Consider the following 24,534-nt stretch of genomic DNA (forward strand, 5'->3'; position numbering starts at 1 on the left):
GAGGGGGGCGCAGGCAGAGAGAGAGGGGGGCGCAGGCAGAGAGAGAGCGGCGGGCGCAGGCAGAGAGAGAGAGGGGGGCGCAGGCAGAGAGAGAGAGAGGTGCGCAGGCTCCCTCGCTTACTAACAATGGAAGTTTCAGATCAACATTCTGTTGTAAAAATTAAGTTACAAAAATTAATATCCTATTCTTAATATCTGTGTCTTTGGATTCGGCCATCATTGATGCATTAGCATTGATGCATTTTGTTACCAAATAACTTTTAATGCAGCTGCAGTCATTTCACGGCGTATAGTATTGTGAATGAGCAATGACTGGTCAGAACCATTTAGGGAACTTAATCTGGGATTTAAATTAAGGGACTGAAACCAGGTTATTAGAATTGATTTCAGCGTTGGAAACTGTGTACATTTTACATTTAAAATTGAATTTTCGATAAATGAATTTCCAGTCTTAGTCTTAGCCACTTGTTCATTTCCACCTCTGAATGAGAGATAATGATTATATTAGCCCTGAATCACAAAATCAGAATGAATTGGTAGGATCGCTTGGTTTTATCCCTTTACACATTGTCAGTGACCGGCGTCATTGCCTCACAGTTACTTTGAAGCCGATAGTAGATTAGATTACTTACAGTGTGGAAACAGGCCCTTCGGCCCAACAAGTCCACACCGACCCGCCGAAGCGAAACCCACCCAGACCCATTCCCCTACACCTAACACTACGGGCAATTTAGTATGGCCAATTCACCTGACCTGCACATCTTTAGACTGTGGGAGGAAACCGGAGCACCCGGAGGAAACCCAAGCAGACTCAGGGAGAATGTGCAAACTCCACACAGTCAGTCACCTGAGGCGGGAATTGAACCCGGGTCTCTGGCGCTGTGAAGCAGCAGTGCTAACCACTGTGCCACCGTGCCGCCCACATAGTACTGGCCACTTGGAGGAATTCTGCATGTGATAGCGGGAGAGAGGTATGTGCGGGAGACGGAACTCCCAAAAACTGGGAGATGTTCACAACTGACTGTGAATGGGTAAGTGGAAAACAAAGTGAACAGGAGAAATAGTATAAGGCCACTAAGGCTGAGGAATACATTAAAACAAAAGATTCAAGCAACAACGCTGTAAAATAAAAAGAACTTAGATTTTATTCAGAATCCTGAACCTATATCTGGCATACCAAACCTGTTTGAGGAAGGGGATGATACTGATGGGGATGAGGGATGGAGATTTTATTCCAGGATACCCACTGAGCCCCTAACATCTCCTGATAGTCCCCAGCACACACCCCTGATTACAAACTTTACCTTACTCTGAAGATGAAGGGTCCAGTACGGGTAACCAGCTTCAGAGCTGACATCATTGGGGTGAGAGGCCAGAGCCATCCTAAACCAGGGAGCATCCTGGGAATCAGAGTAATGTTAATAACCCAAGCTCCTGACCACAAGGAGAAACCAGCTCAACCACAGGACAATACAGATGTGAAGGCAGCAAAATTCTGGGAGTGGCCTGAATAAAAATGGGTTGTGTTATGAGATTGAAATAAGTGGCCAACTGTCTGATGGAAGTGGTATACAAATGAAAAGTAATCGAGAAGCTGAGTGCCCTTTGTTTAACCGATGCTTTTGCCATGTATTCCTTCTGATGTCGTCAACATGATCCAGACACACAATATGAACTCGTCCAAGAATTCCCATTCGCTATAATGAGGTGAACGGTGGTTTTCTACTGGGATGACCAGAACCAGACTGAACCACAATGCAAGTTACAGGTAAACACCGAATATGTCCAGCGCCCTTACGATCCCAAACGCCATGTACCATGGTGACAGGGTTCATTGGGACAAGGATACCCACTGGGGGTGGAATATACCTCAGATGCCCACACAGCGACCCCTGCTGAGGAACCCTTCCCCGAGGGGACCCTGGAAATGGGGACAGATCAGCCCCAATATTACACTCAGGGACAAATGGCTGGCCCTTGCTTTAACTGTGGAAATATGACCACTGGGGAGTGATGTGTCCTTAATGTTACCTTGGAACTAACATAGGGATCGACATGCTGGCATCCTAGCAAATGGGAAATCTGCTAATATACACTGACTCTCGTTGTGTTCTTGGGCACGATTACGGAGCCTTATGGGAACATAGAGGAGTTTTAACCCCCATGGGACAGCCTAATAGTAATGCTGTTTTGTCCAAGCAATCTGGCAATTATCAAGATGTTCAGCTCACGCTGAGGCAATGGATACAGTCTCCAAAGGGATGAGCAGATAGTTGCTGCAGCCAAGCAGGTAGCCTTACGCCCATTGGATCCCCAGCAAAACCCAGATAGAGACAATATGGTATGCCAGACCTGGGTAAGGTCATAAAATCACAGCGGAGGCCCCCTGCTGAAGAGCACAAATTATGGCCTCAAATGGGGTACTCTCTCGATACTCAAACCAAAATGTGTGACCTCTGCTGGACTGGTTTGTGTTCCTTCATTGCTGCTGCCTATTTTAGTTGATTATGTGCATTATTGGTGGCACCCAGATGAGGAAAAGAGCTGAAGCGTGTTTAATTTGTAAACATACAAGATGAATCTGTAAGAGGGATGCCCTGTGTTTGTTTGTTAACCACCTCCTTGCGTCGTTCGCCTTTTTCACTTGTCTACAACTTGCTTTTATAGAATCACCTCGCGTACATTGTCATGAATATTGTCTAATTAAAGTCGATGTATTTAGTAGATGAATCAAAACTATCCCTGACTGAAACTATGACTGAAACAGCTGCCACTATAGTGTTGGACAAGTGGGAAATATTTGCATCAGTTAATCAAATCTCTTCAAAGTTTACATTCACCGGTACGCCAATCCTAAGAATTAGGACCGTGGCGTATTGGAGTCGAGGTGGAAAGGCCTACTCCTAGTCCGGCTGGTCACTCGTTCAGCAGCCAAGGTCAAGGGGAGGCCCGAATGGACGCACAGGACGCAATGCAAAAGAGCACCATCTCCTGGAGGGACACCAGAAGACCCCGTCAGAGACACATCTTTCGCCTTCATCCGTGAATGGCTCAGCCTGATCATTCTGCCTTTCACTGCACTCTTCCTTATCTTTCTTTCACTAACTACGTTTGATTCGGACACAATGGTTTGCCTGATGACCTGAAGTAAACGGGAATTACAGTGTAATACATTTTTTTAACATGACATACCTTTATGCAGAAAAGGACAACTGCTCTAGCTATTGGGTTTGTGACCATATTCCCATCCACTCCAAGGAAGGGATCCCCCTGAGATCCATACCTTTTAATGACTCTGACACTGCTGAATGGTGGCTCCATCAGTGTCGTTCTGCTGCTGTCACAAATTTTCACATCTCTCTAGTCTCCTTAAGTTGGTGGGTATCGCAAACTCTGACAGAAATAACAACTGCCTCCGCTGGCAATCAGCGGGATATAAGATGGACACATTTAAAGGTTGGATCCAGCCTCAATACAATCCCTCAAGTACACCCCCCCCCCCCCCCCCCCCCTTCCTCACCAATCTCATAGCCATGACTACACCTCTAGGAAGCATTTACATCAAGAGCAAGCATCCCTCAGGATGGCAGGCTGGTTTTCAGTAAGTGGCTGTACTCCCTGCTCATTACTTCAACTGCTTACCGGTACACTGTGGACGGGAGCATATTTAACCTCAGGGTTCCCAACAAGACCGCCATCCATTCTTCGTTTCCCATCTTTTGGACTGGAGCCCAAAGCAATCATTTGTTGCCCTTCGACGGCACTGATTTCATTTGTGGCCATATGGCCTACCCCTGGCTGCCTACCTCCTGGACTGGCAGCTGGTATTTAGGTTATGTTGTCCCTTTCCTTTACCACTCCCACACTACGCCTTTCGAGCCTTCCAAACCCTGCATCAAGAGGACCCTCACAACTTTTCAGTGCCTTTTATCTACCTTCTCCCCTCCCTATGCTAACCTCCAGCTTAGGTTGAGGTTCGGCGAATTGCTACCACTCTGGAAGAGATTGCCAATGCCACATCTTCAGCCTTTGACCTGCTCAATGCAGGGATGGTCACTGTCCGCACCATTACTCTCCAAAACCACATGGCCCTCGACTACCTGTTAGCCGAGAAAGGAGGCACTTGTATCCTTATCAGCTCTGACTGCTGTGCCTGCATCCCTGACTCCATGAGAACATTACTATCATTGCCGCCCACATTCGCAAGATGGCCTCCTCCCTCCATGACACTACTTCCCGTTGGGACCTTTGGACATGGATGGGTGGCTGCTTGGCTCGTGGGCTTCTGGCCTCCTCCAGGGCCTTGTGCTTCTCATTTCTGGTTTTGTTCTGCGAGCACTTACCATTATTTTCCTGAAACAGTGCTGTGCCCGTTTCGGCTGCCTTCCGATGCCGAATATCCCAGCATCTTTCCAACTTGTGTGGCTTCCCTTTTCTGACATTCCCCCACCAATTCCCACTCTCTCGATCCTGGTGACCCTGACTGTGACAGTTTCCTGGGCGACTCACCACCACCACCACCTGACAAACCCCCCTGGGTTCGGCTACGTCCTTCCTTTTGCCGGTTTCTCTGAACTGCCCTCCTGATTTGGTGAAAAGAAATAAGGAAGGAATTGTGGGAGCATTCTTAGATTCTGGCCAGCCATTTTGTCACATATTAAAAGCCTGAAAAACATTTTGAATTTTATCTTAGTGCCTGCTTGCTAAAGCTTGTGTTTCCCAGGTTACGATTGTGTTTCCCAGGATCAGTGGAGATAGTTGGCCTTGCAGCTGTACTAATACATGATAAACAAATTCTTTCCTTGCATGGGAATATCCTTTTCTTTGCAAGGACTTATTGTATACTTATCAGCTACTGACCAACACTGTCCAGACATTACTTGACTGAAGCTAGTCACTGGGCAAAGTGCCTGAGTTTGCTCATTATCCTGCAATTAACAGTTTGCTAATTGTTAAACAATTGTAACCTATATAATCACACAACTCTCTGTATCTCGTCGGAGTGACTTGTGACCATTAGGTCAACTTGTCTCTCCCCTTGAGCTGACGAATAAACAGTCAATGTTTCTGTGGCACGATTACTTATCTAAGTTGGACGAGCAAGTCACCCACTGCAAAATTTATTTCCATTCACAACATGGATCAAGAGGCAATCCTTTGTGCCAGACAAGTAAATGTGTCATAGAGTCATAGAGATGTACAGCATGGAAACAGAACCTTTGGTCCAACCCGTCCATGCCGACCAGATATCCCAACCAAATCTAGTCCCACCTGCCAGCACCTGGCCCATATCTCTCCAAACCCTTCCTATTCATATATCCATCCAAATGGTTCTTAAATGTTGTAATTGTACTGAAAGCAACACTACAGGTGTTTAACTCTAAGCTCTATTTCCAACTCAGTGTCAGTACATCGCTCTGTCCTCAAATAAGAACGGAATCAAAGCACTACATCTGTCCCACCTGAACGTTGAGTTTGCAGATTCCAATTCTCTGTTTTGATAATTTATTAAATGTTACTCATAGCACATGGGTGTCATTGACTGGCCAGCATTTAGTTCCCCTGGCGAAGTTGGTGGTGACCTGCCTTCTTCAACTGCTGTGGTCCACACACTGTACGGTGACCCACAATGCCCTTAGGAAGGGAATTCCAGGATTTAGACCCAGTGACACTGAAGGAACAGTAATATGTTTCCAAGTCAAGATGGTGAATGGCTTGAAAGGGTACTTGCAAGAGGTAGGGTTCCCAAGTATTTGTTGTCCTGGTCTTTCCAGATGGAAGTGGTTGTTGGTTTGGAAGGTGTTTTCTAAGGATCTTTGGTGAATTTCTGTGGTGCATCTTGTAGATTGTACACACTACAGCTTCTGAACAGTGGGGCAGAGGGAGTGAATGTGAGTGGAGTTGGTGCCAATCAAGCGGGTGACTTTGTACTGGATGGTATCAAGCTTTCTGAATGCTGTTGAAGTTGCACCCATCCAAGCTAGTGGGTCAGAATTCCATTTCACTGCTGACCTGTGCCTTGTAGAAGATAGACAGGTTTTGGGGAGTCAGGAGGTGAGTTATTCCTGACTTGTGACCTACTCTTGTAGCCATTGTGCATATGTAGTTACTCTAGTTGGCACAGTGGTTAGCACTGCTGCCTCACACCGCCAGAGACCCGGGTTCAATTCCCGCCTCAGGCGACTGACTGTGTGGGGTTTACAGAAGGGGACGTGCTAAATGTCTTGAAATGCATAAAGGATAAGTCCCCAGGACTTGATTATGTGTACCTTAGAACTTTGTGGGAAGCTAGGGAAGTGATTGCTGAGCCTCTTGCTGAGATATTTTTATCATCGATAGTCACAGGTGAGGTGCCAGAAGACTGGAGGTTGACTCACGTGGTGCCACTATTTAATAAGGATAAGCCAGGGACCTATGGAACGGTGAGCCTGACGTCAATGAAGGGCAAGGTTTTGGAGGGAATCCTGAGAGACAGGATGTACATATATTTGGAAAGGCAAGGACTGATTAGGGATAGTCAACATGGTTTCATGCATGGGAAATCATGTCTCACAAACTTAATCGAGTTTTTTGAAGAAGTAACAAAGAGGATTGATGAGGGTAGAGCGGTGGATGTGATCTATATGGAGTTTAGTAAGGTGTTCAAAGTTAGATCTCATGGAACACAAGGAGAACCAGCCATTTGGATACAGAACTATCTCGAAGATAGAAGACAGAGGGTGGTGGTTGAGGGTAGATTTTCAGACTGGAGACATGTGACCAGTGGAGTGCCACAAGGATCGGTGATGGGTCCACTACTTTTCGTTATTTACATAAATTATTTTGATGTGAATATAGGCGGTATAGTTAGTAAGCTTGCAGATGACACCAAAATTGGAGATGTAGTGGACAGCGAGGAAGGTTATCTCAGATTTGCAGAAGGATGTTGTGAAACTTGAAAGGGTTCAGAAAAGATTTACAAGGATGTTGGCACGGGTGGAGAGTTTGAGCTACAGGTGGAGGTTGAATAAGATGGAGCTGTTTTCTCTGGAGTGTCAGAGGCTGAGGGGTGGTGACTTTATCAAGGTTTATAAAATCATGAGGGGTATGGATGGGATAATTTAGACAAAGTCTTTTCCCTGGGGCAGGTGAGTCCAGAACTAGAGGACATTAGTTTTAAGTGAGAGGGCAAAGATATAAAATCCCCTATCTTAACCAACTTTTTATTCTTACCGATAACTCAAATTTCCTTTTTTTAAGATTAGATTCTCTACAGTGTGGAAACAGGCCCTTCGGCCCAACCAGTCCACACCGACCCACCAAGACCCATTTCCCCTCTGACTAATGCACTGAACACCATGGGCAATTTAGCATGGCCAATTTACCTGATATGCACATCTTTGGACTGTGGGAGGAAACCCACGCAGACACAGGGAGAATGTGCAAACTCCACACAGACAGTCACCTGAGGCTGAATCAAACCTGGGACCCTAGTACTGCAAGGCAGCAGTGCTAACCACTAAGCCACTGTGTTTCTCAATTTCCAGCTGACTCTTCAGGGATCTATAATACAATCCCAATATTTGGGGCGGCACGGTGCCTCAGTGGTTAGCACTACTGTCTCACAGCACCAGGGTCCCAGGTTCGATTCCAGCCTCAGGCAGACTGTCTGTGTGGCGTTTGCACCTTCTCCCCACCTTCTGTGTGGGTTTCCTCCGGGCGCTCCAGTTCCCTCCCACAGTCCAAAGATGTGCAAATCAGGTGAATTGACCATGCCAAATTGCCCATAGTGTTAGGTGTATTAGTCAGAGGGAAATGGGTCTGGGTGGGTTACTCTTCGGAGGGTCGGTGTGCACTTGTTGGGCCGAAGGGCCTGTTCCCACACTGTAGGGAATCTAATCGAATCTTATTTGTCAGTTCCACCCAAATAACTTCGCTGGGTGAATTTCCAGGAATATCCTCCTTGGGTACAGCTGTAATACCATCCCTTATCAGAAATGCCATTCCCCCTCCTCTCTTGGATGGGGTTGGGGGTAGGACCGGGTTGGTGGGGTGGTGCTGGAAGGGGAGGTGCAGAGGGGCGGTGAAGGACGAGGGTGGGGGTTGCAGGCAGAGGAGCTGCGATGTTGGGGGCGGGGTCTCATGCGTTGTGAGCTGCTGCTACTCTCCTGAACAGAGAGTAGACTTTAAAACTCCAAGCCCCAGAGGAAAAACATTTAATTGATTTTTCAAACAATCGATTATCCAAACAAAATAGTGCCCACCCATCTGATTCAGATAATCAAGTTTCCACTGTAGCCACAGAAGACTCCTGTACTACCTGTTTATCTCTCCTACCTTTCCCGGGGTTACCCCATCTACCTGACTGTATCTGTGGCTTTTCTCCCTTCCTATAACTGCCATCCATCACACCCCTTAGCTCTTGTAAATTCCTCATTGCCTCTAACTGTCACTCCAACTGATCCATTTGATCTGATAGGATTCGCAACCAAGGACGATTCCTGCAGACATAATCCTCAGTAAAATGGAAACTCCTCTAATCTCCCACATCCAACAGGCATATAACTATACTAAATGCCATCTTTGCTCATTCAAAATCTACAGACCCAGAAAAAGTGCTCCGGGCTAAGTTCGCATTTATCATTTATATTTTTAAACTTTAGTCAAGATTCAGATTTCAATAAAACATATAATCAAGAAAGAACCCACTCTACTCACTTCTGTAGACTTACAGTAAGGTTACACGTTAAAAACTATGCAATTATCTGTTCCTGTGCTGTGAGCTCTCCCAGACAGGCTCCCCCAAGATCAGCTGTGAATTTTACTGTTTGTTCATTTTTCTGAGACGCACCCCAATGTCCAGAGATACATGGATTCAAACAGCAAAGCCAGTAACTGCGCAGATTCATTGCTGTGTCAGTTAGCAGTGTGGGTTTCTTTCTCTCTCCCTCACTGAACGTATGCTCGCTGCTTTTGTCTGTCTTGCTCCCTTTTAAAAGTGCTGTTGTTTTGACTTTGTTTTTCTCCAAAGTTCCAAAACAATGCAACAGCGTAAAAACCAGTAATTGCCTGGAATTCAAGGAATTTGCCTCCAACACCCAAAATACCTCAAAAAAGCTCTTGCAGCCACAATGTTTTCCCATCCTCCATCTTGGATGAATTCTTGGTGAACATTCCCACCTCTCAGGTTAGCTATTTAAATCATCTGCTTTTCTATTTTTGCTACCAAAGTGGATAACCTCACATTTATCCACACTAAACTGCACCTGCCATACATTTACCCACTCACTCAGCCTGTCCAAATAACATTGCATCCTCCCCACAGCTCACCCTTTCACCCAGCTTTATGTCATCTGCAATTTGTGATACATTCCAATTAGTTCTCTCATCTAAGTCACTGACATATACTGTGAATACCTGGGGTCCTCGTCCCAATCCCTGCAGCTCCCCAGTCATGAATTATTATAAAACATCGATCTGACTGACCATACAAAATAGCAGATGTTAGTCTGATGTTCATAGCTGACTGAGATCCGATGAGCAATTATGAACCACTGAATTACTAAAGCACAGAAGCAGGCCATTCAGCCCATTGTGTCTGTGCAGTTCTCTGAATAAGCTTTCTGACCATGTGCTATTTCCCCGACATTTCCTTGGAAGCTTGTACATTGCTTGTCATCAAATAATTATCCAATGCCTTTAATTGAAACTGCTTAAACCACTGTTTGTCATCAAATAATTATCCAATGCCTTTAATTGAACCTGCTTAAACCACTGTTCCATGCAATGTCTTCCGGATCTAGTTACTCACTGTGTGAAATTTCTTTTTCACATATCATTTTCTTCCTTGTCATGTATTTGAAACCTGCGTCCTTATTCTTGATGCTTTCACCATGGTGAACAGTTTCTCACACTCTGTTCTGAGTAGACCCCTCATGACTTTCAAAACTTTTTAAAAATCTTCTCTCAGCCTTCTCCAATCTAACTTTAGGGCTGAAATTTCTCACTGTTAGAACTGTTCAGGTGAAGGTGGTTTCCCTCAACTTCCCAGTGTTCCTTCTCTCCAGCTGAAACTAACTTTCAGTCATTTGATGGTCCATTCTGGTTGCTGAGACTCTTCATATTGATCGATCCACTCCAATTAAACATTGGGAAGAATGAAGCTGCTGTTTCCAATCTCTGTACCAATCTTCATTCCTGAGCGACTGCTTCCATCCCCCTTTCCCTTGTAACTCTAGGCTATTTGCAACTTGCTGCATTGGATGTTGAAAGGAGCTTCTGTTCTGTGCCAGCGCGAAGCCACCTGTATCCACCTCTGTCATCTCATTCGAGCCTGTCCCATTCTCAAAGTAGCTGCTGCTGCTGGAATCATCTTTAGTCCTTTCCTTCACTCCAGGCTGGATTACTTCAATGCTGGACTCAATGATTTTACACATTCGCCCCTCTGTAATCTTGAAATCATCTAAAACTTTATTGTTTCATTTGCAACAATTCTCATTCCGCTGTGACTCATGTGTTTGCTGACCTGTACTGGCACCCATTCAAGCAACATCCAATGTTTAAAATGCTCATCTTAGTCTTCAAATCCTTCGAGTGGTTTCTCCCACCTTTATCTCTGTAATCTCCCTATGCTGAGATGTGTGGGCTGCTTCACATTTCCCATTTTCATTTCTCCATCGTTGGTAGCTGCACCTTCAGTTGCCTCAGCCATAAGGCCTGGAATTCCTTCCATGTGAGTTACCTCCTGGAAATGCTGCAATCCATATGCCTGAAGTACACCCACTCTACTATTCCAGGATTCTGGTCCAACATGTTGAAAAACAGCAAACTATTTCTAAATCTGGATGGTGAGTGGCTTGGAGGAGAACTTGCAGGTAATGGTCTCCTATGTAACTACTGCTCTTGCCCTTCTTAATGGTACTAGTTTGAAAGGAGCTATCTAATGAAGCTTGGTAAATTTCTGCAAAGCATACTGTACGTGGTACACACTTGCGACTAAACATTAGAGTGAATGCTGGTTATTGATGCAAGATAATCCTAATTATTGAAGAAATCAATTCCTCCCAAAAAGAAGCATAGATCTTCCTTTTGCTGGCATTTTTTTGCAGGAGCAATCCAGCCTCTGAGAGCAGTCCATTCGGCCAAGCCTGCCAATACCAAAGAAACAACTAAGCATCGAAAGGGATGGCCCCTCGACATCACTGTGAGCCCCACAGCAACCATTGTTACCTGGGCAGTCATGCATTCAAAACCTGGTCTCTCAACATCACTAGTACCGGCCCACAGTTTAGAAAACTGTGAATCTCGCTACGACTATAAAAAAGGGAACGTGGTTTTAAAGCGGTTGTTGCTGAGTTCAACCCTTTCTGTCCAGTAGGAAGTCACTGATGTACTTGGGGTTGGATGACTCAGTGAATCCCTTCCCACTTGTGGAGCAGGTGTATCACCTCTACCTGATGTGCACGTGGGGAATACATTCCAGGTCAAATAGGGAATTGGATCCCTTCCTACAGCCCGTACACACCTCGAGTATCTCCCCGGGGGGAACTATGCTTGTGTGAAACAGGTCAGATCATTGGCAGATTTAGAATGTTACAACACATAAGGAGGCCATTCAGCCTATCGTGTCTATAACAGTTTGTGAAACACACACCCATTTTCCACCCCAAATCCATTATCTGGCAACTGACGAGCGTCCTCGGTAGTATCGTGGTTAGTGTCCCCACCTGTGACTCGGGAGACAGGGAGTTCAATTCCCCGCTGAGGAGGATTTGATGTTTTTAAGGGCATCTTGTCACACAGAGATAGTGACCTAACCCCGGATTGGGTTCAAGCCCTGCCTGCTCCAGAGTTCATAAGTTCATAAGACGTAGGAGCAGAAATGAGGCCATTCAGCCGATCGAGTCATCTTCCAAGGGACTAACATTTTCCTGAGCGATTCCGTTCCATTTCGCACACTAATAGAAGCTTTTGGTATTTTTGATATTTTTTGCTAGGTTCCTTTTGTAACTTACCTTGCCTACTTTTATTCATTTTATTAGTATCCCTTTATGTATGCGTGAAAGTTTCTTTGAAAAACTATGTTCAAACTTCAGAGAAGCCCACCTTGCAGGTGGCCGGGGGCGGGGAGAATGATCGCCCCGCCCCACCCAAACCACGCCCACTCTGCCCACGACGACCTCACGCCGGGGCCCCGCCCCTTGCGGTCTGGCGCATGTGCAGTGGGACGGAGACAGTCTTCTTGAGCGTGGGAGAGGGATGGCGCGGGCAGCTGACTGAGCAAGACTGGAAACCGCTGGAAAAGTTCAGCAGGTCCGGCAGCGCGTCTCGGGTCCGGGGATCCTCCTTCAGAACAGGACCAGGTTTCAGGAACATCCCGGGGAGGTCGCCGGGCCCCGAGCGCCAAGACCTGGCTCCTGCCCCCGGGGGAGAGGAGACAGTGAGACAGGGTAGGATTGGGACCCGCGGGAGGAGGGAGACTGGGGAGTTTATAAACTCCTAGGGGGAGGCCTCAGGCCTCCAATAGAAGCCCCACAGACCCAGTGTTTACTTCACCGGCGAAGGAGCTCTCGGGTTGCCCGGGCAACGGGCCGCCATCTTTGTGAGGGTAAGGCGCATGTTGTGTTGGGGCGGGGAGCGCGGGCGGCCATCTTGGTGAGGTCACCATCCGCGGTCATTTCCGGGAGAGAATTCCAACCTCGAGGCAGCCTTTGTGTCAGCTGGAATTTCCTCATTTCACTTTGAGAGACCTGGCCCTGAGCTTGGTCTGTGTGCCCTTTAAGGGCATCTTGTCACACAGAGATAGTGACCTAACCCCTTCTTTGGATCCAGTCGTATCCATCATGTGCCTTGTTAGCCGTGGCTGGGCCACCTTTTGTGTTTTATTTTTTCTGACAGGAAGGGACAACTATTGCAGTTCCTCCAGGTGCTATTTAAATGTTTGTCATTTCTTTCAATAATGTTCCCTCATTTGTTGCAGCCTGTTTGTGCCTCTGGGGATGTTAACCATTGCGTGCTTGGTTGTTCCTCGATAAGCTGCATTGCAGGTTCACCCTGAATTGAATTTTTTTGGCTACCCAAAATCAGACCTGCTCACTCTCAACAGTATCCAAAATGCAGAGAGATGTCAGTCTTGACGTTTTTGCTTTTCTGCCTCTGTAAGATCCTGAATCAGCACCTTCAAGAGAATTAGTTTGAGCGGAGTGAGAACAGAGGGGGAGAGAGAGTGGGATGGTGCTTTATTTTCTTTTGTTATTCTACAAAATTGAATGTTCTGCAGAAAGTAGAATTGCTTGTTCTGAATGTCTACCCTGCACTGACAGTGATTTTTGTAATCTCTTTTTACACAGTATTTGAACATCTGAAGACTGATGTTTCAAACTGAACAGATGAAGGGCTTATCCCTAAAACATTGACTCTCCTGCTCTTCGGATGCTGCCTGACCCGCTGTGCTTTTCCAGCACCGCACTTTTGGCACTGACTCTCCAGCCTCTGAAATTCTTACTTTGATGTCAATGTCTGACAGTCACCCAACCCATCAGGATAGCAACGATTTTTGCCTGTGATTCTGTGAGAAGGAGCAAAGCTTTTTCATTTCTCTTTGAGCATCAGTGAGAGATCCTACTGTTCCAGCGCACTGATTGTGGAACCTGAAACAGTTATACAGCCTGGAAAGAGGAATTCACGGCAGGAAGGAGCTCTACAAGCATTTGTGTGTGGCTGAAGCATCGGCCATGGAGAAACCTGAGGGATCCCGCCCTGTGGAGAAACTGTGGAAGTGTGGCGATTGCGGAAAAGGCTTCCGTTTCCCATCTGCCCTGGAGACACATCGGCGCAGTCACACCGGAGAGAGGCCATTCCCCTGCACAGAGTGCAGGAAAGCCTTCAGCTATTCCTATGACCTGCTGAAGCACCGGCGGGTACATACAGGGGAGAGGCCCTTCAGCTGCCCTGAGTGCGGAAAGGGCTTTACCCAGGCCTCCAACCTGCTGACCCACCAGCAGGTCCATATCAGGGAGAGGCCGTTCCTCTGCACTGTGTGTGGAAAGGCCTTCAGCAATTCTTCTGCCCTGCTGACCCACCGGCGGGTCCATACAGGAGAAAGACCCTTCAGCTGCCCCGAGTGCAGGAGGGCCTTTAGCGATTCCTCCGCCCTGCTGAGGCACCGGCGGGTCCACACCGGGGAATGGCCCTTCAGCTGCCCTGAGTGTGGGAAGGGGTTCAGCGATTCCTCCACCCTGCTGATCCACGAGCGGGTCCACACGGGGGAGAGGCCCTTCAGCTGCCCCAAGTGTGGGAAGGGCTTTAGCGATTCCTCCACCCTGCTGACCCACCGGCGAGTCCATACTGGGGAGAGGCCCTTCAGGTGCCCCGTGTGTGGGAAGGGGTTCAGTCAGGTGGGCAATTTGCGGAGGCATGAGCGGCTCCACTAGGGGAAGAGGCCCTTCAGGGGCCCCGAATGCAGGAAGGGATTCATCTGCTCGGTTAGCTGCTGACCCACGTGGGTCCATGTGGGGGAGTGGCCATTTGCCTACTTTCAGTGAGAGAAGGCATTCTCTTGGGGGTGAGGGTTTGGGGTGGGGAAGAAAACCCCTATCTGATTCACTCATACCCTTTGTAGAGGAGGAAACTGCCTTGTGGGAAAGGATTCACTCAATTGTCCCAGTTGCATCCTTTACCCAGTCTGGCCTACACGTGACTCCAGACCCACAGCAGTGCAGTTGACTCTACATTGCCCCTTCCCATGGCAAATGAACAGGGAGAAACTTACTTGGACACAGGGTATGGCTGTACCATGGATCCAATTACAAAGGGACAACTCAGTGCTAATGAATAGTAAAGGGGTGCGGTGGTGGTGTGTGTATGTTTTGACCTTGAGTTTAGATTAGATTACTTAGTGTGGAAACAGGCCCTTTGGCCCAACAAGTCCACACCGACCCGCCGAAGCTCAACCCACCTAGACCCATTCGCCGACATTTACCCCTTCACCTAACACTACGGGCAATTTAGCATGGCCAATTCACCTAACCTGCACATCTTTGGACTGTGGGAAGAAACCGGAGCACCTGGAGGAAACCCATGCAGACACTGGGAGAATTGTGCAAACTCCACACAGTCAGTCGCCTGAGGTGGGAATTGAACCCGGGTCTCTGGCGCTGTGAGGCAGCAGTGCTAACCACTGCCGCCCACATTGTTTTAAAAAAAAAAGCTACTTTTCTACACTTTTTTTGCTTGGGGGGGTTCTGAGGCTATAACAAAGTTGGGTCGCAATGTAATATATTAGATGGAGCAGTGAATGAGTAGAAATTGTAAATTTTTCAGGAGTGCAGGTACTGCATCGTTTCAGAGGCATTGTAAAGTTTACTGGCAGCACTGGGAGGTGTGGACTGCGTTCACTGGAAATGATGTGGAGGTGAAAATGTGTTGCTGGAAAAGCGCAGCAGGTCAGGCAGCATGATGTGGAGGTGCCAGTGTTGGACTGGGATGGATAAAGTTAAAAATCACACAGCACCAGGTTATACTCCAACAGATTTATTTGGAAGCACTAGATTTCAGAGTACCACTCCATCATCATAAGATCATGATCACAGAATTTCTATCCAAAGATGTCCAGTGCCACACAGATGTGATACATTAAATAATTTTAGATAAAATCTTTCATCTTTTCAAAGGGGTTTTTGTTCTTGGGTGTATTAATCCCAAATCTTCTTTTAAATAACATTCTCAAGACAGAAAAGCTCTGCAGTTAAATTACATTTGCGACCACCACCCACTGCGCCCCTGGCCATTCCCCTCCGCCACTCAGTGCCCCCAGTCCACTGCCCCCCATGATCCACAGCACCTCCTGTCCATTCTGTCTCTCCCCGAACACCTGATCCATTCTTTCTCACCCTTGTCCATTTTCTCTTGTCCCCCTCCCTCAGCCCACCCCCCGTCCATTATCTTTGTTCTTTTACTGCTGCCCCTCCCCCACCACGTCATTTCTTCAGCCCTCTTTGATCGCTATATCAAGCCTATGAAGAGAGAGAGAATGGATGCTGACGACTCCGACTCAACGTGGGAGACAGGAGGGGTCAGAAATGGCTTAGATTACTTAGTGTGGAAACAGACCCTTCGGCCCACTTTTACTGCTGCCCCTCCCCCACCACGTCATTTCTTCAGCCCTCTTTGATCGCTATATCAAGCCTATGAAGAGAGAGAGAGAGAGAATGGATGCTGACGACTCAACGTGGGAGACAGGAGGGGTCAGAAATGGCTTAGATTACTTAGTGTGGAAACAGACCCTTCGGCCCAACAAGTCCACACCGACTCTCCGAAGAGTAATCCACCCAGATCCATTTCCCTCTGCCTAATGCACCTAACACTACGGACAATTTAGCATAGCCTGTTCACCTGACCTGCACATCTTTGGACTGTGGGAGGAAACCGGAGCACCCGGAGGAAACCCACGCAGACACGGGGAGAACATGCAAACTCCACACAGACAGTTGCCCGAGGTGAGCAAGCAGTGCTAGCCACTGAGCCACCGTGTCTTTAAAATTGGGTATAGCTAAACTGATATTCAGAAACATCATTAAAGTCTGAAAACATTCAATTTTTTTTAAAAGAGCTGCTGAAACCTGCACTGAAATATGTGCAGTTCAACCATAACTCAGGAAAAACTGAGGGGTGAATGGCTTATTCCTCGTCTTGTGAAATTGGTTCCAAGTATGTAGTAATAGAGTTGTACAGCTTGGAAACAAACCCTTCAGTCCACACTGACCAGATATCCTAAATTAACGTAGTGACCCATTTGCTATCATTTCGTCCATGTCCCTCTAAACCATTCCTACCCATAAAAGGCATCTGGATGGGTATAAATGTTAAAATTGTACCAGCCTCCACTACTTCCTCTGGCAGCTCATTCCATGCACATACCACCCTCTGCATGAAAAGGTTGCCCCTTAGGTCCTTATAAATCTTTCCTTACCCTAATTCTATGCCCTGTAGTTCTGGACTCCTCCCTCCCCTCCAACGCTGGGGAAGACAGACAAAACTTGACTCCCAACTCCCCATTACCCCCATCTCTGGATTCATTCCAGTCACTACAAGTGAACAGGTTTCCTGTCCCATCCTCTCCCGCCCAGAATAGAGAGTTGCCCAGAGAGAGGGAATTTCACTCAAACTCACAAAACCATTTCCACGCAGTGACATCAACAATGGGACAAGGGGGTAGGACAAAGTGTCTGGATGATGGGCTGGGGAAGGAGCATGGTGTGGAGGGAATGAGGGGCGGGGCAAAGCCAAAGGCAGGTCTCTGCACTGCACCTGCTGCGCAGGGCTGACCCGCATTGCGCCTGCATTGCCCTGGATGGTTTGCGTAAATCTCTTCCCTTCGGAGAATCCCCACCATGTGGAAGCAGGCCACTCAGCCCAATGAGTCCACATCGATCCTCTGAAGGGTAACCTACCCACACCCATTCCTCTACCCCAATTGCTTGACATTTACCCCTGACTAGTACACCTAACCTGCACATACCTGGGCACTATGGGCAATTTAGCATGGTCAATATACCCTCACCTGGACAAAGTTAAAAATCACACACCAGATTAGAGTCCCAACAGGTCTCTTTGGAAGGACTAGCGTTCTGACTGCTGCTCCTTCATCAAGTGGTTGTGGCGAATCAGATCTTAAGGCACTGAATTTATGAAAAAACACTGCAGTGTCATGCCACTGAAATGATATGTTTAACAAACCTGGATTGTTAAGTCTTTCATCTTTTAGAATGGGTTTCAGATATCATTAATATGCAAGCCCCAGGACTTCCTGTAAGACACCTTCTTGAGATAACTTAAGGTTTTATAACAAAAGGTGACATCTTAGCTCAGACAATGGATTGAGGGCAAAGTCTGTATCCCAATCTTGGTCCTATTTCCGAAGTGGAACTTATAAAATATTACATGGATTGATTGCCTGCAAATTGTGCATTTTTTGCGCAAAAAAGAATGTATCTGCAATTATCATTTGGTAAATACAAATTGACCCCTTTGGACCTGTGTGTGCGCATGTGCTCATGAAAGAGAAAAAGTCTATATCAGTGGTGTATTTCATAACAGATGCTGGTGTAAATATTACTGTAAATCACAGCTGGCTTCTAATACTTAGATGTAAGGGAGACAGAATTCCTCAAGTAGGGCACCTTAAGAATCCTGGGAGACCACTATTTCTGGTTTACTTCTGAATGAACAAACATTAAACACAAGCACCTATTTATTTTGAATTTTGTTTCATTTTTCTTGCTTGATTCCCTGTTATGACTACACAGTGTCTGGATGGTGGACAGGCTGGGAGATTGTGGGTTGGGTCTTGATTGACAATGTTTTATTGTTCCAGAAGGTGTAAAAGGGGTTAAAGCTTCAGCAGAAATCCTTCAGAGCTGAGAACAGACAACATCTTACTCTGTGGGAACAGGGAGATCAACAGAGGACAGAAATCAGGACCTGAAATCCGAGCTGACACCACACTACCCTGTGATCAGTGCTTTGATTAGCAGTGCTAATCCTCTAGCTTTACTTAGCTTCACATTTTACCAGACCATCGATATTCAGGATCTAATCCTCGTTATCCTGAAGCCATGTCTCTGTAAGGAGTCTCCGATCATAATTATTCTCTTCAACGTGGGCACTGCACTTTTGCTACAATGCAGCGCACATGCAGACACACCATTTTTAGTTTCAGTTTTTGTGATCTTTGGAATTCAGTTTTGATTGCTGGTGCATTTACTGTCCTTGTCCCTTTCTATCGTTCTCTGGTGCTCATTTTCCACATCACCACATTGCTCCCCGGCCTTGATTTGGATTGGCCATGCTAAATTATCCTTGGTGTCCAGGGATATGCAGGTTAGGTAGGTTAGCCATGGAAAATGCGGGGCTATAGTTTCACAGTAATAGAAGCAGGAATAGACCATTTGGCTCGTCCAGCCGCTTCACCATTCATTAAGGTCATGGCTAATCTATCCATCGCCTCAATTCCTCCTCCATGCATTGTCCCAACTACCCTTAATACCCTTACCGTTCAAAAACCCATGCAACTGTGTCCTGAATCTATTTAATGAAGCCGCTTCTACTGCTCCCTTGGGCACAGAATTCCATAGATTCACTACTCTTTGGGAAAAGTAGTTCCTCCTTATCTCTGTTCTAAATCCAGTCCTCCAAACCTTGTGACCTTGTCTAATCCACCAGCAGAAATGACTGGATAGCTTAGGGCTTCATTCCCACAGTATAACGAATTTCCACTTTCCACCAAAATCCCAGATGTCTCACTTAGTTACTTGCTGTTTCACAAATGAAAGATTTCATTGAGATTTCTACTGGTCCCAGTAAGGGCAAGACATCTTTGAAAGCTGCTCCGAAAGTCCAGTTCACAACCACACTTCTGCTTTCACCAAAGGCAATTAGAGTTCTACACCATGGAAACCGACCCTTCAGCCCAATTCGTCCATATTGGCCAGATAACCTAAATTAATCTAGTTCCATTTGTCCCATTTCCCTCTCAACTCTTCCAAATTATGTCCGCACACAGATGCCTTTTAAGTGATTGAATTGTACCAGCCTCCACCACTTCCCTCAGGCAGCTCATTCCATACATGCACCAACCTCTGTGTGAAAAAGTTGTCCCTCAGGTCCCTTTTAAATCATTCCCCTCTCACCTCTACATAAGCCCTCTCATTGAAGACTCCCCTACCCCAGGGAAAAGACCTTGGGTATTCACCTTATCCATGTCCCTTGTAAACTTCTATAAAGGTTACCTCAGCCTCCGATGCTCCAGGGAAAATATCCCTGGCCTATTCAGCATCTCCATGCAGTTCAAACCCTCCAAATCTGGCAACAGCTTCATAAGTCTTTTCCAACCCCTTTCAAAATTTCACAAGTTCTTTCCTATACCAGGGAGGCCAGAACTTAAAAGCAGTCTTCCGAAAATGCTCTAACCAATGCACAGCCACAACATGACTTCACAACTCCTTTACTTAATGCTCTGACCACAAAGGAAAGCATACCAAATGCCTTCTTCACTATTCTATCTACCTATGACTCTACTTTCAAGGAACTATAAACCTGAACTCCAAGAACTTTGTTCAGCAACACTCCCCTTAACTGTGTCAGTCCTGCCTGGGTTGCTTGTCTAAAATGCAACACCTCATATTTATACAGTCAGAGATGTACAGCATGGAAACAGACGCTTTGGTCCAACCCGTCCATGCCGACCAGATATCCTCATAATTTTGCAAACCTCTATAAGGTCTATAACCTCTATAAACCTCTTCAGCCTCCGATGGTCCAGGGAAAACAGCCCCAGCCTGTTCAGCCTCTCCCTATAGCTCAATCCTCCAACCCTGGCAACATCCTTGTAAATCTTTTCAGATATTTATCTAAATTAAGCTCCATCTGCCATTCCTCATTAAGGGCTCCTGCCCGAAGCGTCGATTTTCCTGCTCCTCGGTTGCTGCCTGACCTGCTGTGCTTTTCCAGCACCACACTAATCTTGACTCTAATCTCCAGCCTCAATCCTCCAACCCTGGCAACATCCTTGTAAATCTTTTCTGATATTTATCTAAATTAAGCTCCATCTGTCATTCCTCATTAAGGGCTCCTGCCCGAAGTGTCGATTTTCCTGCTCCTCGGTTGCTGCCTGACCTGCTGTGCTTTTCCAGCACGACACTAATCTTGACTCTAATCTGCAGTACCCACTTCCACCCCTCCATCTACCACACCTCAGTCCGTTTCCAATCCCAATAATTCTAATTTATACCAAACTCTCTTTCCCTCCCTCATTCCCTAGAAGCTGAAAATCTCCACACCACACACTGTCCCTCCATTTTCTTTTCGCTGAAACTAATCCCTGCTGTACCTCATCCTGAAGGGTCAAAATACTGACTGGCCTGGTCAGAGTGGATGTTCGGAAGATGTTTCCATTGGTAAGAGAGACAAGGACCCGAGGGTACAGCCTTAGAGTAAATAGAAGACCTTTTAGAATGGAGATAAGGAGAAACTTCTTAGCCAGAGAATGGTGAATCTATGCAATTCATTGCTAGATCACGGAGGATATTTAAGACTGAGATAGATAGGTTCTTAAGTAAGGGAATTGAGGGTTACAGGGAGACCTGATGGGCTGAATGGTCTAATTTCTGCTCCTATGTCAGATGGTCTCTTGTTGTCCTGGACACAGAGTGAGAACATTGGGAGCAGGGGTAGTCCATTTGTTCTTTCGAGCCTAAACCAACATTGAACAGATCATGACTGGATATGGATTTCCCTACATCTAGGTGGATAGGCTGGGACTTTTTTCACTGGAGCATAGGAGGTTGAGAGGTGACCTCAGAGGTTCAGAAAATAAAGACGGGGATAGATGAGGTGAATGGTGGGTGTCCTTTCCCTAAGGTGGGGGTTTCGAGATTAGGAAGCAAATTTTGAAGGTGAGTGGAATGAATGTCCAGACCAAGTGGTGGATGCCGGTACAGTAACAACATTCAAAAGACCTTTGGATAAGTACATGAATAGGAAAACATTCGAGGGATATGAGCAAGACACAGGCAGGTGGAACAAGGTTAGTTGGAGAACACAGCATGGACTGAAGGGTCTGTTTCTATGCTGTATGATTCTGTATCTGATCTGTTCTGTATCTGATCTGTTCTGGACTGGTCTTAAAACCATTTTGTTGCCTTCCCCCATAAACATTCACTTCTTTCTTCAAAAAACAGATGAACTCAATTCCTCTTGCTGACATACCACTTGCCTTGCTGATTGCTTGCTGCTCCTGTCTGACAACTGGCAGTGACTGGTGTAGAAGGACATTGAGGCCCCTTTGTACATCCACACATCATTCCTGATGAAGGGCTCGTGCCCAAAATGTTGAATTCCCTGCTCCTCGGATGCTGCCTGAACTGCTGTGTTTTTCCAGTGCCATAATTTTCAACTCTGACCTCCAACATCTGCAATTCTCACTTTCTCCATATCCCAATAAATTGTCATTTAAACAATACACCTCCTTTCTGCTTTTATTTTCACAGCAAAAGTTATAACCTCACATTATGCTATTGTACTTGCCACGTGTTTGCCAATTGTGGTCTCTCCACTGTAGAGAAGACCAAGCATAAACTTGAGTTCGCCGAGCGTCACAGCAGGATCCACAGAGGCCGATCGGACCTCCCAGTCACCACCCGTTTTAATTCCCCTTTCCACTCCCTTTCTGACATGACTATCTTAAGCCTCCTCTATTGCCACAACGAACCAAACCGCAAATTGGAGGAACAACACCTCATCTTCCACCTGGGCAGCCAACAGCCTGGAGAACTCAATGTTGAGTTTCAATTTCAAATATCCTCCCTTTACCATCCCCCGACTCCCTTCCCAGCCCCACCCCCTTCGTTCCACTCCTCCTTGCCCCCAACCAGATTCCTTCTTCCCATTGACCAACCAGGTCCTACCCTCTCCTCCCTTCAACCACCCTGCCCTGACACCACCTTGTTCTGCAGCTCCCCCTACACCCACTCCCAGTCCTGAAGAAGGGTTACACCCAAAACGTCGACTTCTCCACCTCCTGATGCTGCCTGGCTTGCTCTGTTCTTCCAGTCGAGACACTGACCAACCTTTCCTGAGTCTGTCCCCTCCCTGGATTCACTTCTTTTCCTTTAAAGTAAACAACTGAACCCCAGAATGAAAAATAAACGTAAATTGTGGTGAGAAAAGAGTGCTGTTCCCACAGATATTGGACAGCAGAAAGAAGTTGCAGTCTGGACTGAAGCTCAATCTTCATTTAGAGAGAGAGGAGCAGCAGGAGCTTCAGAAGCTCATGGCCCACCTTCCACATTCAGACAATAGGGGGGCTCTGATTGGCAGGAGGACAAGTCTCTTCTGGTCCTCCAGTGCTCCTTATTGGTCCATCAAAAGAAGATCTCCTGTCTTTTCTGCCGATAGCGAGGAACATGCTCAAAGTTTTGGTGACACCTACGAACATGCACCTGTTTGTTGACACCGAAGAGGGTACACAATATGCTCTGTGGCAATGCTGGTGTTACTGACCAGATTGTGTGTCCAAATGCCAATAGGAGAAGAAAAGGGTAGAGCCACATTTTCCCCCCTTACGTGGCTCGACATTTTATTGCTTTTGCATTTTTTCTGGCTGCTCAACTTTTTTGTCTTTTCCTCAGTGTAGGGGTGAAGTTCGGAACTAGAGGACATAGGTGTAGGATGAGAGCGGATGTGGGCGGCACGGTGGCACAGTGCTTAGAACTGCTGCCTCACAGCGCCAGAGACCCGGGTTCAATTCCCGCCTCAGGCGACTGACTGTGTGGAGTTTGCACGTTCTCCCCATGTCTGCGTGAGTTTCCTCCGGGTGCTCCGGTTTCCTCCCACAGTCCAAAGATGTGCAGGTCAGGTGAATTGGCCATGCTAAATTGCCCGTAGTGTTAGGTAAGGGGTAAATGTAGGGGTATGGGTGGGTTGCGCTTCGGCGGGGCGGTGTGGACTTGTTGGGCCAAAGGGCCTGTTTCCACACTGTAAGTAATCTAATCTAATATAAAAGGTACCTAAGGGGCAACTTTTCCAAGCAGACGGTGGGGTGGTGAGTGTATGGAATGCGCTGCCAGAGGAAGTGGTGGAGGCTGGTATAATTACAGCACTTAAAAGGATCTGGATGAATAGGAAGGGCTTAGAGGGATATGAGTCAAGCACTGGCAAATGGGACTAGATTAATTTAGGATACCTGGTCGGCATGGACGGGTTGGACCAAAGGGTCTGTTTCCATGCTGTACAACTCTGACATCTCTAAATAATAAAAAGTATACTCTGACAAATAACAAACTATAACAAGGCTTAGTACATCACATGCTGGTGCATAATCTCCTTCACTAGTATTTACACACAGTGTAAGCAATTGCACAAGTAACAGCAAGGGTAAAAAAGCATAAGGATTTAAAAAAGACAGGGTAAAATGCACAAAAAGTTTTTTTAAAAGGATAAAAGCACAAGTCCCAGTAAAAGCAAATGGAAAGTGAGTGTAAAATGTCACTATGACAGGACAGGCCCCACATTCCTTCCCCTCCGTCTCCCCCCCAACCTGCCTCACCTTTCACCTCCCGGGCCCAGTACCTTCCAGGTGGCCCCATAGTTGACACAGGGGCCGCCCCACGACCAGTAGAACTCCACCACCCAGGCGGCCGACAAGTTCCCAAGCAGGCCCTTAACCCCATCCGCATCCAGAATGCTCACCGGCTCCTGATGCAAAATATTCATTTACTATTTCCCCTATTTTTGTGGCTCCACACAAAGGCAACCTTGCTGATCTTGGAGTGGGTGAAAATGTGTTGCTGGAAAAGCGCAGCAGGTCAGGCAGCATCCAGGGAACAGGAGAATCGACGTTTCGGGCATAAGCCCTTCAGGAATGAGGAAAGTTTGTCCAGCAGGCTAAGATAAAAGGTAGGGAGGAGGGACTTGGGGGAGGGGTGTCGGAAATGTGATAGGTGGAAAGAGGTCAAGGTGAGGGTGATAGGTCAGACTGGGGTGGGGGCGGAGAGGTCA

The 24,534-nt window shown here is 46.8% G+C and overlaps 2 protein-coding genes and 1 long non-coding RNA gene across 6 annotated transcripts in view; 1 reads left to right on the forward strand and 2 right to left on the reverse strand.

Annotated features, from left to right (window-relative positions):
* Positions 1–24,534, reverse strand: part of LOC122543653 (zinc finger protein 208-like) — a 99,940-nt gene that overhangs the window by 36,732 nt on the left and 38,674 nt on the right. The window lies entirely within an intron of this gene.
* LOC122543560 lies at positions 6,734–24,254 on the reverse strand. Of its 2 annotated transcripts, none has more exons than XR_006310094.1 (3): positions 24,083–24,254; positions 19,119–19,122; positions 6,734–6,745 (listed from the first exon to the last, which is right to left on the reverse strand). It is a non-coding gene; the product is annotated as an uncharacterized LOC122543560 (long non-coding RNA). The 2 variants fall into 2 exon arrangements; XR_006310095.1 differs by lacking the exons at positions 6,734–6,745; positions 19,119–19,122 and adding exons at positions 10,557–10,566; positions 21,745–21,746.
* Positions 12,213–14,903, forward strand: LOC122543539 (zinc finger protein 239-like). 3 transcript variants are annotated; one of them, XM_043682340.1, is made up of 2 exons: positions 12,213–12,428; positions 13,329–14,903. In XM_043682340.1, the coding sequence occupies exon 2, from the start codon at positions 13,713–13,715 to the stop codon at positions 14,409–14,411; it is 699 nt and encodes a 232-aa protein (XP_043538275.1). In that variant the 5' UTR covers positions 12,213–12,428; positions 13,329–13,712; the 3' UTR covers positions 14,412–14,903. The 3 variants fall into 3 exon arrangements, with proteins under 3 accessions (XP_043538275.1, XP_043538276.1, XP_043538277.1); XM_043682341.1 differs by lacking the exon at positions 12,213–12,428 and adding an exon at positions 12,540–12,580; XM_043682342.1 differs by lacking the exon at positions 12,213–12,428 and adding an exon at positions 12,817–12,904.

The sequence above is a fragment of the Chiloscyllium plagiosum genome, chromosome 44 (assembly GCF_004010195.1).
Source record: "Chiloscyllium plagiosum isolate BGI_BamShark_2017 chromosome 44, ASM401019v2, whole genome shotgun sequence".
Classification (NCBI taxonomy): domain Eukaryota; kingdom Metazoa; phylum Chordata; class Chondrichthyes; order Orectolobiformes; family Hemiscylliidae; genus Chiloscyllium; species Chiloscyllium plagiosum.

What these genes read in the sequence shown, in the direction of transcription:
- LOC122543539 (XM_043682340.1), top strand. Translation starts at nt 13,713, where the DNA reads ATGGAGAAACCTGAGGGATCCCGCCCTGTGGAGAAACTGTGGAAGTGT.